Source organism: Podarcis filfolensis, assembly GCF_964270895.1.
Source record: "Podarcis filfolensis genome assembly, chromosome: 1".
Classification (NCBI taxonomy): Eukaryota; Metazoa; Chordata; class Lepidosauria; order Squamata; family Lacertidae; genus Podarcis; species Podarcis filfolensis.
Window position 1 is genome coordinate 44,308,511 of NC_139604.1, and position 12,861 is coordinate 44,321,371.

At 43.0% G+C, this 12,861-nt stretch overlaps 1 protein-coding gene across 3 annotated transcripts in view; it reads left to right on the forward strand.

Moving 5' to 3' along the window:
* Positions 1 to 5,421: 5,421 nt before the first annotated feature.
* HEG1 (heart development protein with EGF like domains 1) overlaps positions 5,422 to 12,861 on the forward strand; it is a 60,909-nt gene continuing 53,469 nt past the window's right edge. For 2 of the 3 annotated variants that reach the window (XM_083584343.1, XM_083584344.1), the window contains exon 1: positions 5,422 to 6,061. In XM_083584343.1, coding sequence (XP_083440469.1) covers positions 5,782 to 6,061 — 280 coding nt within the window. In that variant the 5' untranslated portion in view covers positions 5,422 to 5,781. The remainder of the gene's footprint in view (positions 6,062 to 12,861) is intronic. The other variant, XM_083584345.1, reaches the window with a different exon arrangement.

Below are 12,861 nucleotides of genomic sequence, written 5' to 3' on the forward strand. Positions count from 1 at the left end.
GTATATTTCTAGGCCTGAATTAATTGACTCAGTTAGTGGGTACCCATGGATTATTTTCAGGAGCTCTAAGCTCGTTGCTGACTCTGGAACTGGGAGAATTGATCTGGAAGCGGCAGTAAGTGCAGAATGCTGCAGCATGAGTGCTGACAGGAACATGACCCTATAAGCATGTAGCTCCCCTCAGAAATCTGCGCTGGTTGTCTATTTGCCACTGGGCCAAGTTCTAGGTGTTAGTATATAAACATATGACCACTAGTTGGGTTGCCTCACACAGTATACGCCTATTTGACCACTTTGATCTGTAGAACTGGCATTGTTGGCAGCTGCCACGTAATACAGTGGTACCTCGGGTTACATACGCTTCAGGTTACATACGCTTCAGGTTACAGACTCTGCTAACCCAGAAATAGTACCTTGGGTTAAGAACTTTGCTTCAGGATGAGAACAGAAATCGTGCTCCGGAGGCGCGGCAGCAGGAGGCCCCATTAGCTAAAGTGGTGCTTCAGGTTAAGAACAGTTTCAGGTTAAGAATGGACGTCCAGAACGAATTAAGTACTTAACCCGAGGTACCACTGTACTTCTAAAAACATTTTTTGTTTAAGCAAGCCTATCAAGACACAAAGATGATCACGTTTTAACCTTTTTAGCTGCTGTTGATTTTAATCTTATGAATATTTATAATACCTGTTTTTAGCAACAATTTTTAATGTTTAGTTTTATATTGTTGTAAACCACCTGGAGGGTGGTTTGTTGGTTTGTTTACAATCAAACGGTATATAAATTATGTTAAATAAAATGAATAGAGAAAAAACACAGGAATTTGCCTTATACCACATCTCACTATTGAGTAATTCTTGCACAATATTGTCTGTAGTGACTGGCAGCTGCTCCATGGGATTTTGGGATGGAGCTTTTCACAGCGCTACTTGCATATTCCAGGGATTGAACTTGGAAGCGTTTGCTCTGCTTCCCCCCCACCCCCACACTACAACTCAGCAATAGCACCCCCACCCCCACACTACAACTCAGCAATAGCACCTCATTTTATTAGCTCACTTTATTTGCATTCCCACTTTGCTTCTAATGGAAGAAAAGCCAGTCTTGCCAGCTGATTCAAAAATATTCTACACAAACTTCTGTAATTCCACCCCCGCCCAATAATTCGGCTTCTGCTTTTACTTGCTTTTTACTTTTCACTTGCTTAAATAATTGCTCTCACATGCAAGATAATAAGATACTGTGTCTAATTAATTCTGTTGCCAATTTTATCATTATTCCATACTTGGAGTCTTCACTGGAGAACTATTAAACTTGTTTGATGCTTGTCAACTGCGAATGTGTGTGAGTGGTGTGTTTTGATTTAAACTTAATCTTCCACAAATTGCAAAGAACAAATAAGTGACATGTATGAATGAAATATATACTTCCCCTCCCTTAGATCTTAGGGCAGTTCATTGTTTCTTTTTCGGAATGTGTTCTATGCAGAAGCAAAACGTTGATGGCAGAAGGGAGGAATGGTGATTTTGCTACCATATTTCATGCTACAGTTATTCAGCTGAGATGAATGGTACGTTGCAGAATTTTGTGCTTAAGATATTTGTGTTATCCTGCTTGCAAGAAATGATTGCATCAAATATAGAGCAGTGTTGTTTTCTTAATCATGTGGACCATTCAAAGCACATTTGTGCTACAGGTGACATCACTTCCTTCTAGTGATGCTCTGTGTTTGGGATGTAAGCATAAATTCAAGAGCAGATTACATTGGTCCCAAAGCTAAGGTCTTTTCCAAGATAGTGATATGCCTTTCATAATGCCCAAACTAGTGTGGTGGAGCCAGTGGTTAAGGTTTTGAATTAGGACCTGGGAAATCTGGATTCAAATCCCTGCTCAGAAAGGAAGGCTGGGTGATCTTGCACTAGCCACTCTTTCTCAAACTAACCTACCTCACAAAGTTGTTGAGAGGATAAATTTGGAGTTCCTTGGCTATTTTCAGTAATGAATACTACAGTGGTAGAGGATGACAAATGTTTAAGAAGTTACAATGATAAAAAGCTATTTGAATTCCTGCTTTTTAAATCTGCTTCATTCTTCTCTCTTGTTCGTTTCCTTTCAAGGATATACATACATATTTCTCTGAAATTATTGCTTTCATTGGCTGTGTGTTTGGCACACAGAAGTCTTATATGCTCCTGTGCCAATAACCTCAAAAATACCTATTTACTTATCTCCTGAAAACTCTACATGCAATTCAATTGATTGATTGTATGCCAATTCATCCATGCAGTTTCTTCCTTTCAATCATTATCTGGTTTGTCCTCTTGGAAAGAGTTCAACTTCTTGTTGCAGGTGGGTGATTTTAGGTGGTAATCCAGGTTGCAAGGGTAAAATGACAACATGGCAGGCAGAATGTAAAAAGGTTAGGGGCGAGTCTTGGAAAATGATTGCAATTTTGAGAAGCCATGTATTAAAGTAGGCTGCTAACCAAAAGAAACTTTGTGGTGCTACGATGCCTGGCAGTGATGACCATGCAAAATAAAAGATGGGAATAAACTAGAATTGTTTTCTAGTGATTGTAGTATTATTCATGCATCTAGGGCAGCACAGATGTTAATAATATGAGCCTGTTTCAGTTCCACCTTGGCAGTGAATTATTTAGAGTAAAGATGAGGGAGAAAATAGATTTAATTCTCATGAATGGGGAACCTATCTCATTCCCAAAACAATATGCAAACTGAAACATACCTATCCTCCAAAATTTTGTTTTAAAATCCTCCAACCACAAATAATGTGTACAGTGGTACCTCAGGATACATACGCTTCAGGTTACACACTTTGCTAACCCAAAAATAGTGCTTCAGGTTAAGAACTTTGCTTCAGGATGAGAACAGAAATCGTGCTCCGGCGGCAGCAGGAGGCCCCATTAGCTAAAGTGGTGCTTCAGGTTAAGAACAGTTTCAGGTTAAGAACGGACCTCCAGAATGAATTAAGTACTTAACCCGAGGTACCACTGTACATAAATACATATACTAGGGGAAAGTGTGCACAACATGCAAAAATGCAATATTGGGCAAAACCACATATAAAAAATGTGTGTACCGTATTAGGAGAAATATCTCCTAAACTACTGATAATTCTTCATGAGAACTTTTATAAAAATAAATCTAAACATATGTGGAAATGTGGGAAACTGGATTTGCCAATCCATAAATTAGGGGGCCATAGGCAGCTGGGTGTTCTCTCAGCCTCATGTTTCCATTTGCAATGAAAGGATTTTAATGCCAAGCCATCGTAAGTTGATGTAAGGATCACTGAGATAACGGCTGTGAAGCTCTCCAAGCACTATACAAGTGCCAAGAATTATTTTATTGCTGTGAGCTCTATAAGGTAAAGTAGTTCTGGAGCAACAGTAGTAGTGCTATAAAGATATCACAGCTTACCTTGTATTGGTTTCCAATACAATACTGTAAAGTTAGATGCAACACCTAAAGCTTTTTTCAAGCAACTTTGTGTTTTTGCCATGCATCTTGCTTAGTAGCATGACCAACTACTACAAAGAAACATAAGCAAGCTAAATCTCTTAGCTTGGGTATGGAGGATGATAGTAATGGTGTCTTCGCAATGGAATCTCACCGCATTGGGCAGGATAGTAGAATGCCATGGAGAGTCAGACCATTGGCTCATGAGGGTTGTCTACCTGGAGATACCAGGGATTGAACCTGGGACCCTCCTGCATGCAAAGCAGATGTTGTTGTTTAGTCGTTTAGTTGTGTCCACCTCTTCGTGACCCCATGGACCAGAGCACGCCAGGCACTCCTGTCTTTCACTGCCTCCCGCAGTTTGGTCAAACTCATGCTGGTAGCTTCGAGAACACTGTCCAACCATCTCGTCCTCTGTCGTTCCCTTCTCCTTGTGCCCTCCATCTTTCCCAACATCAGGGTCTTTTCCAGGGAGTCTTCTCTTCTCATGAGGTGGCCAGAGTATTGGAGCCTCAGCTTCAGGATCTGTCCTTCCAGTGAGCACTCAGGGCTGATTTCCTTAAGAACGGATAGGTTTGATCTTCTTGCAGTCCATGGGACTCTCAAGAGTCTCCATAATTCAAAAGCATCAATTCTTCGGTGATCAGCCTTCTTTATGGTCCAGCTCTCACTTCCATACATCACTACTGGGCAGATACTGTACCACTAAACTATAAGGACTTCCCCTAATGCAACCTCCACCACCTCTTTCTCCTCCCAAGCTGGCAAGAGTCCTGCTCTCTCCCCCCTCCCCTCAATGTTGTAAATGTGAGATAGAAAACAGAATGGAACAATTGTGAAATAAAAGTCTGGGATAAAAGAAGACAGGCAATAAATAATTACCAGCAGAAGTAAGTTTTATTTATTGCTGGAATGAATGAGGGGTATAAATTTGATGAAAAGCAGATCAATAGTTGAAGTTTTTTTCTTTAAAAATATATGCATGTTGTAAGGTCACTTTAATCATTTATGTAGTGCCATAATTAGTAATGCAATGTGTTTTTAGCTTATAAAGATTTTGGATGGAATCCTAGACAGCTACAGCACCTGTCTGGGGCAGGGAAATACTTATTCAGCCAGAACTGCTTGGGGAAGTTTTTTTTTTTTACTGCAGCCAGTCACTTGGCTGAAGGAGCTGACAAAATGCTTTTCCATGGCTATCTAGAATTGTGCCGTCTGTGTCTTTACACATGTGTCTTGCATTTATGGTTGATTTATAAAAATAAATCGAATGCAGGTTTTACATTAGACAGTGCAAAAAGCAGCTTCATTGCCATGCTGGAGAGCACCTGAAGATGCTTATCACCATGTGAACTTCTTACATGTCCTCTTTCCACATATCAGGGCCCTTACCTGCCCAAACCCTGCCCTTTGCAATCCACATTGCCTGGATGCCACAAATTGGTCAATCCCCGCCTCTTGCATGAACTAAGGAACACCCAACACCACCCCCACAACAAACAGCTTTCCTGACTGCTACTGGAAACCCCTCTTCATGCAAGACTCGTGTGTGTGAAGGGTCAGGGGAAATTCCCCGGGTCAGCATTACACCCCACTGATTGCCTGGGCAGATTCTGTGATGGGGCTTCTGTTCAGCAGGAAACTTCCTGTCCTAAGTTAAAATTTCCTGTTTTCAGGCTTTTGCTTTGGGGGGGGGGGAGATATCCAGGGTCTTGGGCCTGTTGTGCTCCTCCACACCAGCTTTCTAGGTGATTTGGAAGTTCCCTAATGATTTTGATAATCCGGAAACCCCGCCTGCTCCCCCCCCCGAAAAAAGTTTGGTCTACGGATGTCCTCTGTCCTTTTGAATCTCCGGCTAGGACCATGGCTGTGGAGAGAACCACCCGAGCCGCCTGCAAGGGTGGGGGAGATGAAGGCGGGCGGCGCGCTGGGGGCGGAGGACGGAGGGAGGGAGGGGAGCAGCATCGCCCGGTGATGTCAGCTTCTAGGAGGAGCCTTGCCCTTGTGTGCTTTTACTTTCAGGCTTCGTGCAGTTCGCATGCGGCTGTGAGCCACTCGGCTGGGGCTGCTCTCTTCTCCCTCCCAGATCAGCCGCGCCTCCACGATGAAATCCCTTGATCCAGCGGCTTCGCCACGGACCCGGGGAACTCCGAGAGTAGAGACGGCTCCTTTCCTTTGCTCGGGCTCCCTTTCCCTCCCCGCCCACTGAGCATGGTGCTTACAGCAATTATTATTATTAATTATTATTATTATTATTGTTGTTATTATTATTATTCACCACCGGGCATGTGAAGCCCCGAGCATCATGCCAGCAACGTGCACTTTTCTGATCCATCAATTCTGCCTCCTCCTGCTCGTGGGGCTGCATCTCTTTGTGGGATCTTTCCCCCTCGCCTCCCCGTCCTCCTCCTCCCCTTCCTCCTCCTCTTCCTCCACCACCGATCGCTCCCGTTTCGCCACGACGGGGCCGCGGGGATCTACCCCTCCCCAGGAGGACTCCTCTTTTTCGGCGGCTTCCTTGCTGCTTCCCAGGGCGAAGGAGAGCCCGGAGCCTTCCGTGGCATCTGTCGGCGCTGGAGACCTGGGTGAGTAAGAGCGAGAAGCGGAGGGAAGCTCGGTGGGGATGTGTGTGTGTCCGCCCGCCCGCCCACCGCCACAGCAGCAGCTGCTCCGGGGGGGCTTAGCTTCATCCGGCACATTTCATCCCGCCTTGGACGGGGGTGGTGGTGCGGGGAGGATCCGTGCAGACGGATTAGAAGGAACATGCCAGCCGGCCGATGTCTGCGCCTCTGCCACCCCCTCAGCATCGCCACCACCAGTTTTCCCTATAGCAAAAAAAAGGAGCTCTAGTCCGGTGATCATTCCCACCCATGTCCCAGCAGGGGTTGCGCGTCAAAGGAAAGCCACTTCTGTCGGACAGCACCGAGTTGTTGTTTTTGAAACAATAACAATAAAAATAACTTCTGTTATTCGCCATCTCTTCTCTCCCCCTCCCCAACCTCCCACTCTTAGGACTTTATAGGGATCCGGCTTTGGGGGATGTTCAAGTGGGGCGCAAAGGGAGAAAGGTTTCTTAAGCGCCACTTGCGAGTGCCGTAAGGGAGGCTCGTTCGACAGCTGCTCTGCTCCTCGCTTGGGTCGGGCTGGTGGCCCCATATCGTTGGCAGAAGGGCTTGGGACACTTGGCTATGGGAGAAGGCGTTGGGAGACCGGCTACTGGATGAACGGCATGGTGGATTGTCCTGTCAAAACTTGACTGGGTTTAATTTGCAGATCTAACGAGGCTATTTTGTGTGAGAGAAGCTGCCCCGTTCACAATTAATTAATATCTAAAGATCAAAACAAATATTATTATTATTACTAGTAGTAGTAATGTATTATGCCTCTAGTTAGGACTTCTGTTACAGTAAGTAAAGATAAATAACAGGCTTTCCAGAAAACAAGCTGCTGGAAGTCATGGAACAATGAAAAGAATAAGAAAAAATATATTTGGGCTTGATAGGTGAGTGGTATATAGAAACAGTTGGCTATTTTAAGCACACTGTACAGAAGTCTATAGGTAAAATAAGTTTGCAGAGTTCTGAAGAATTCCCCACAGAGTAACTTGATTGGCTAAGATGCAGTCCTATACATATCTAGGAGTAAGTCCTGTTGAACTTGGTGGAATGACCTTCAATCTAAGCAAAGATGCATAGCATGGCACTGTAAATGTACCTTATCTCATTGAACAAGGGTTCTCTGCCTGCCCCCATTACAACCAGTGTTTCTCCAGTTGAATGAATGGAGGCTTGTGCAGGGAGCAGAGTTTGGTTAAATATTTTACCTGTAAATTACATTGAGCCAGTTATAAACTGTTTGGACACTTGTGTTCATGATTTTCTGTCATTTCCTAATATTAAATTGATCAAAGTCTTTTTAAGAAGGATTAAAAAAAAAAACCACAAGAGGATGATCATGATGAAAATTAATGTTATTGTTGTTGATTATGATAATTGTCGCAAAGCAACTGAAAATGAATGCAAATAATGCAAAATAAACAAAAGTAGAAAATGCAGGTAAATGTTAATTTGATTTCCTGCTATTTCTATAACTCTATAATACTATAGAAGAGAGCAAGCAGGAGCCTGGCTCAAGAAAAGAGCAATGAAAAACTGAATAGTTAGAAACACACAGAGACTTTTACATATTTATTCAGTAGTAAGCCCCATTGAGTTCATGGGGCCTTACTCCCAGGTACATTTGAATCTCTGGATTCAGGGTCCCATATTGTCTGGATTCAGGGTCCTATCACTTACCTGGAAGAAAGCCCTATTGAACTCATTTATAGGATTGCACAGTCATACAAATTAGACTCTTCTGAGAAGTATGTATTGCAAGAGTGGCATGAAATAGATTCTACTTTTCTTTCCCAAGTTTGTGACTATCAAAGCATGATTAGCATGTATTTAAGGGATAAGCAATCTCAAGTCATATATAATTCAGGATTTGAATTATAAGGGGGGTGGCTTTACCTTTTCTGCCGGTCCCCTTTGCTAAAATTGGAGGGAGGCAAGAGGCTGGGACTCACGGATTTCATAAAGGAGAGGGCTTATCTCTTCTCCCATCATTTGAACACTGGTGCAGACGTTAAAAGAAACTTAAAGCATGCAGCAGAGGCGTCCCCTCTTTGCAACTCTTTCCTCTCCCAGCCATACAGGGATTCTGAAACCCAGAAAGAGGCAGTGGCACTTGAAGAAGGAATGAAAGGAGCAGGCATCCCCTGGCTGGATCAGTTGGAGTGTGGGAATACTGTGATACCTAGAAACTTTGGCCACTGTGGATGCATAGAACTGCATCTCATCTGAAAAGGACTAGAAAGGTTTGGGCTGCAGTCCGAACCATAATTAGTAGGGAGTAAGCAATGTTGAACAAGATGGGAGTTCCATCCAAGTGAATACACATAGGGTTGTGTTGTATAACATAAGGTTTTCCCAGCTGGTGCGTCTCATCATCTGCTAAGGTGATGCAGAAAGTCTGGCTCTAGGGTATGTAAATTATTGGAGATGCTGCAATTTCCTTTCTATAGTACCGCAGTTATCTCTGCCAGCCACTGTACAGATGGCATCATAAAGATGCAAGGGCAAGAGTTGTGATTTGACTCTGGGTGGTGAGGATATGCTGCAGATCTGCGGCATTCGGTTTACTTTCTATGCTCTGGAGATTAAGGTGGTAAGGGGCCCGGGAGAGGAAAAACCTTTGGAGGAGAGGGAAAGGTTAGTAGATACCTACAGTGCTTTGCCAACTCCAGGTGTACTTCAGAACCTGGTACTAAAGCAGAGGTCTTCTATGCCTAACTGCGCAATGCACAAATCCAAAGGCAAGTTAGTTTTGACTAGGGTTCACATGGCGTAATTTCTGTTTACCATAGACTGGAAACAATTCACCCCAGTATGTGATCCTTTCTTCTAGATCGGACTACCTTTTCATCTGTTGCACGGTCCTTTCTTCATGTAGCATGGAGCTTCCATTTGGTTCTTCAAAGCTTGATCTGACCAGGGATCCACAAACCTGTTTTAGCATACAGACTGCCCTGGTGGGACTTGGGCAAATGAATGCGGTAAAATCAACCCCTGTAAAGACGGCACTCCAGTGCTGTTATATAATACTGAGATAATCCTTGTTTGACTAGTATTTGTTGTAGTCACCCTTCAATAGGCCTTTGAGGTCTAGAGTTGGGCCAGAATAAATTTGTTTCAGGTGTTTAAAGCCAGTGAAACAAATTTAAACAAGTATTTAAAGCTGTAATAATGAAAGGAAATGATGGTGGTATTTCTTCATACAGTATTTATGTCGTGATACCAGGGATAGACCAAACAGTTGAATGGATGGATGGTTTATTACTGTACATTTAGCTCACCCCCTTCCTCCTAAAGAAGTCCCTGGTGGCAAATACATTTGTGATAAAACAATACCATTTAAAAGCTTATTTTAAACAATTTTTTAAAAAAGTATAAGTATCCAAAATCATTAAAAACAATAGCATCTAAAAGCATTTGAGCATTTTTTATATAAAAAAGATGTTGTCAAATAACATGTATTATTTTTTTAAATTGTGCATATAAGTAACTAAATATGTGTAGTGTCCACAATCAGAATAAAACAAAATTACAGGTAGCTTTGTTGGCCCATAAGAAAAATTCCAAAATCTATATTATTGCTCTGTTTACCATTTAACTTGATGAAGCATTCTGGAGAACTCCAAAGCTTGCATACTATTTTGTGACATTTTAGTTGGTCTTATAAAGATGTGGCCCCAATATGCATTTTGGAATCAGAATAGAGTTACTTAAGTTCAAGCCCATTTAAATCAATAAGGTTAACTGCAGCTATTCATGTACTGGATTGTGTTCAGCAAGGATAAAAGACAAAAATCATTTAAAGATATGATAATGGTTACGAAGCAGGTCGGGTTGCCTGCTCCGAAAGGAAATGTGTAGGTATTGACTCCTGCAGAGCTAAGGGGAGGACTCTGAGGAGCTTCCACTCATGCCTCTGTTCTCAAAAAAAAGTCCACTTGCCTATTTGTCCATGGTCGAATTATTGTCATTTATAGACTGGAAAAGCACCCTCCCCCCCAAATAAAGAATCATGGAAATGGTAGTTTACACTTTACCAAAGTACATTTCCCAGCACCCTTAACAAACAGTTCCCAAGTTTCTTTGGGAGGAAGTTACAGGCTTTAAATGTATAGTTCGTGTGCAGACTTACTAGATGTTGTCCAAGCCACTAGGCGGTGACTTACTATAAGCAGCGTTGCTCATTATTGGAGACAGGATGCTGGGCTAGATGGTCTTGCCCTCATTGTGCCACTTTTTCAGTACTCGACTGTAAACAATGTAAAAAAAGAAAACGACATTTACATTAAAAGGAAGGAACGATTGTCTGGTAGATAAGAAACAGGGCAGGGATTCAAAAGACCTTGGTTCAGTCTTAGACCTCCCTTTGTGACTTTAGGAAACGCAGTAGATTGGCTCTGTATCTCAGTTCCTATTTGGTTATGATGGATTATTAAGAATTTCCTATCTTACACGGGGTATCGTGAGGACAGCCAGCAACAGCAGTCAGAGGAAAGTGGCTAGCTCAGATGGTTATGAAAAACAAATGTTTGTCTGGGACCCTCCACCTTTTTCTGTGCCTTTGAGATTCAAAAATGAATAAATGAGTGCAGTAGATTTATTTGTTTCTAACATTTATATCCGGTCTCATTGTTAAGCAAGGACATTTTGGACCGTCTGTTAGGGCATTTTGGAATGTAACCATGTTTTCAACATATGGATGGGCAGACATTTTGCTGTTGCTTCCTGAAATGCCCGCAAACCCTATCATTTGTTGATAAACTACATTTCCCCTAACACTTGTTTATACGGTATCTTGGGTATTATATGACTAGAAGCAGAAAGCTCTCAAGCAAATAGGACCTGGGAAACCAGGGTTCAAACACCCACTTGGCCATGAAGTTCACTGGGAAACTTTGGACCAGTCACTGCCTCTCATAGGGTTGTGGGAATTAAATGAGAAGGGGGTAGAGCAGTGTGTGCCACCTTAAGTTCCTTGGAGAAAAAGGAGGGATATAAATGCAATAAACAAAACAAATGATTACTCATTATCACAACAGCGGTCACATATGGCCCATTGAATCATTTTTGGATTACAGCTGTGATTGCCTTGGCATTCTTCTTCCTCTCTATTTATGCGCTGGGCTTGGTTCTGTGGACAAATGTCTTACTAGAATAACTCAACAAATAGACTTCCCACGCTCCTGCGGAAAGGGTCCCACCAAAATACACCAGGCAAGGTATTATTTCAATGTTACCTGTTATTTTTCAGCACCGTTTTTAGGTTTGCCTCTCTTTTGTTTTATCACAAGCGTTCAGTCTTGTGCTCTAGAAAGATACAAAAACTACCGACTTTGCTCTGTCTGCATGTGGAAGCGCAGACTTGCTGTATCTGATACATATCGTATGGCATGCAAGGGCGGGGGGAAGGTGACGAAGAAGAGAGGGGGAGAGATGACAGTGCTCTTTTTTTTTTTTACCCCAACAATAAGTTTATAATCAGGTAGCTTCAGGAAAGACTAGGAGACCAGAGAGTGTGAGGAAATACCTTATTCATACAAAATATGGAAATTAGAGCAGCAAATTATTAATGGGTTTCCTTTAAATGGGGCTGGGGAATCTCAGGCCTCCGGGCTTCTCTCTGTGACCCTCAAAACTCTTGCCAGGTGACCATGTTCCTGCCTAGGCCACACTCCTCACTTGGCCACCATTGAGGGCTTTTGTCAGACTATAAAATGCCCTTGAGTGTCTCTTGCTTTCTGAAATGGAAAGGGGTGTGTTTTGTGTGTGTTTATAGAAATTAATTTTTGTGTGCGAGGGGTGTAGCTACTGTATCCATTGCCCCTCTCACTTTTCCTTTTGGCCTCCCACACAACTGACACATGGGAGGTTGCTCATGAGAGAATGTGGCCTTCAGGCTAAAAAGTTCCCCCATTCCTGCTTTAAAGCTAGGTACAGGGATGCAGAGGCACATCTATGACATAGTGAACTTTGTGTGAAGAAGATGCAGGCACATATTTCAAATGCTGCGATGCTAAACCACCGTGTCCTCCTGCTTCACCCCGAGGCATGGCTAGCTAGCCTATGCTTTTTTTGACCGCTCAGAACATTCCCATCCACCCTTCAGGCTGAAATCATAATTAGAGTCCACGGACAAGGAGAAAAACTTTCCCACCCAAAAGGGAAATGAGAGGCTGTGTTGCTGAGGCAGCCAGCCCAAGTAATAATATAATCTTAGAAGAATGCAGTTCCCTCGAGTAAAGGAAGTTCTAAAAACTTCAACATGCGGAGCCATTAAAATAGCTGTTGCTTGTTTGGCTGTAACTTTGTCTGCGGATCCAGGCTTCTGAAATGTGGGGTGAGGGGAGCTCAGAGTAAAGCACGGGGGGGGGGAGTATTTTCTTTTGTGTGTATAAATGACACACATGGCCCTTGAGATGAGAGTGGTCTCCTCAGGTGGCGTAGGCATCTTTAATATCCCAACATCTGCTCTCATTGAAACTGAGCTTCAAGAACCCAGCAACATCCATTTTGAGGCAAATAAGCCTCGCTCTGCTTTTTCTGGGCCAGTGGCTATGGCGCGTCAGCGGGCCAACAAGGAGCAAGAAGGACAGCAAGACTAGATGGCAACAGCACTAAGACGAAGGAGACAAAGTCTACATACACACCATACACTGAAGCACCTAACTTTCCCCGAGAATTATGGGAACTGTAGTTCAAGGGTTCTGGGAACTGTAGCTTTGTGGAGGGGAAAACTACAGTTCCCAGGACTGTAGCCAAAATGAGGTAAT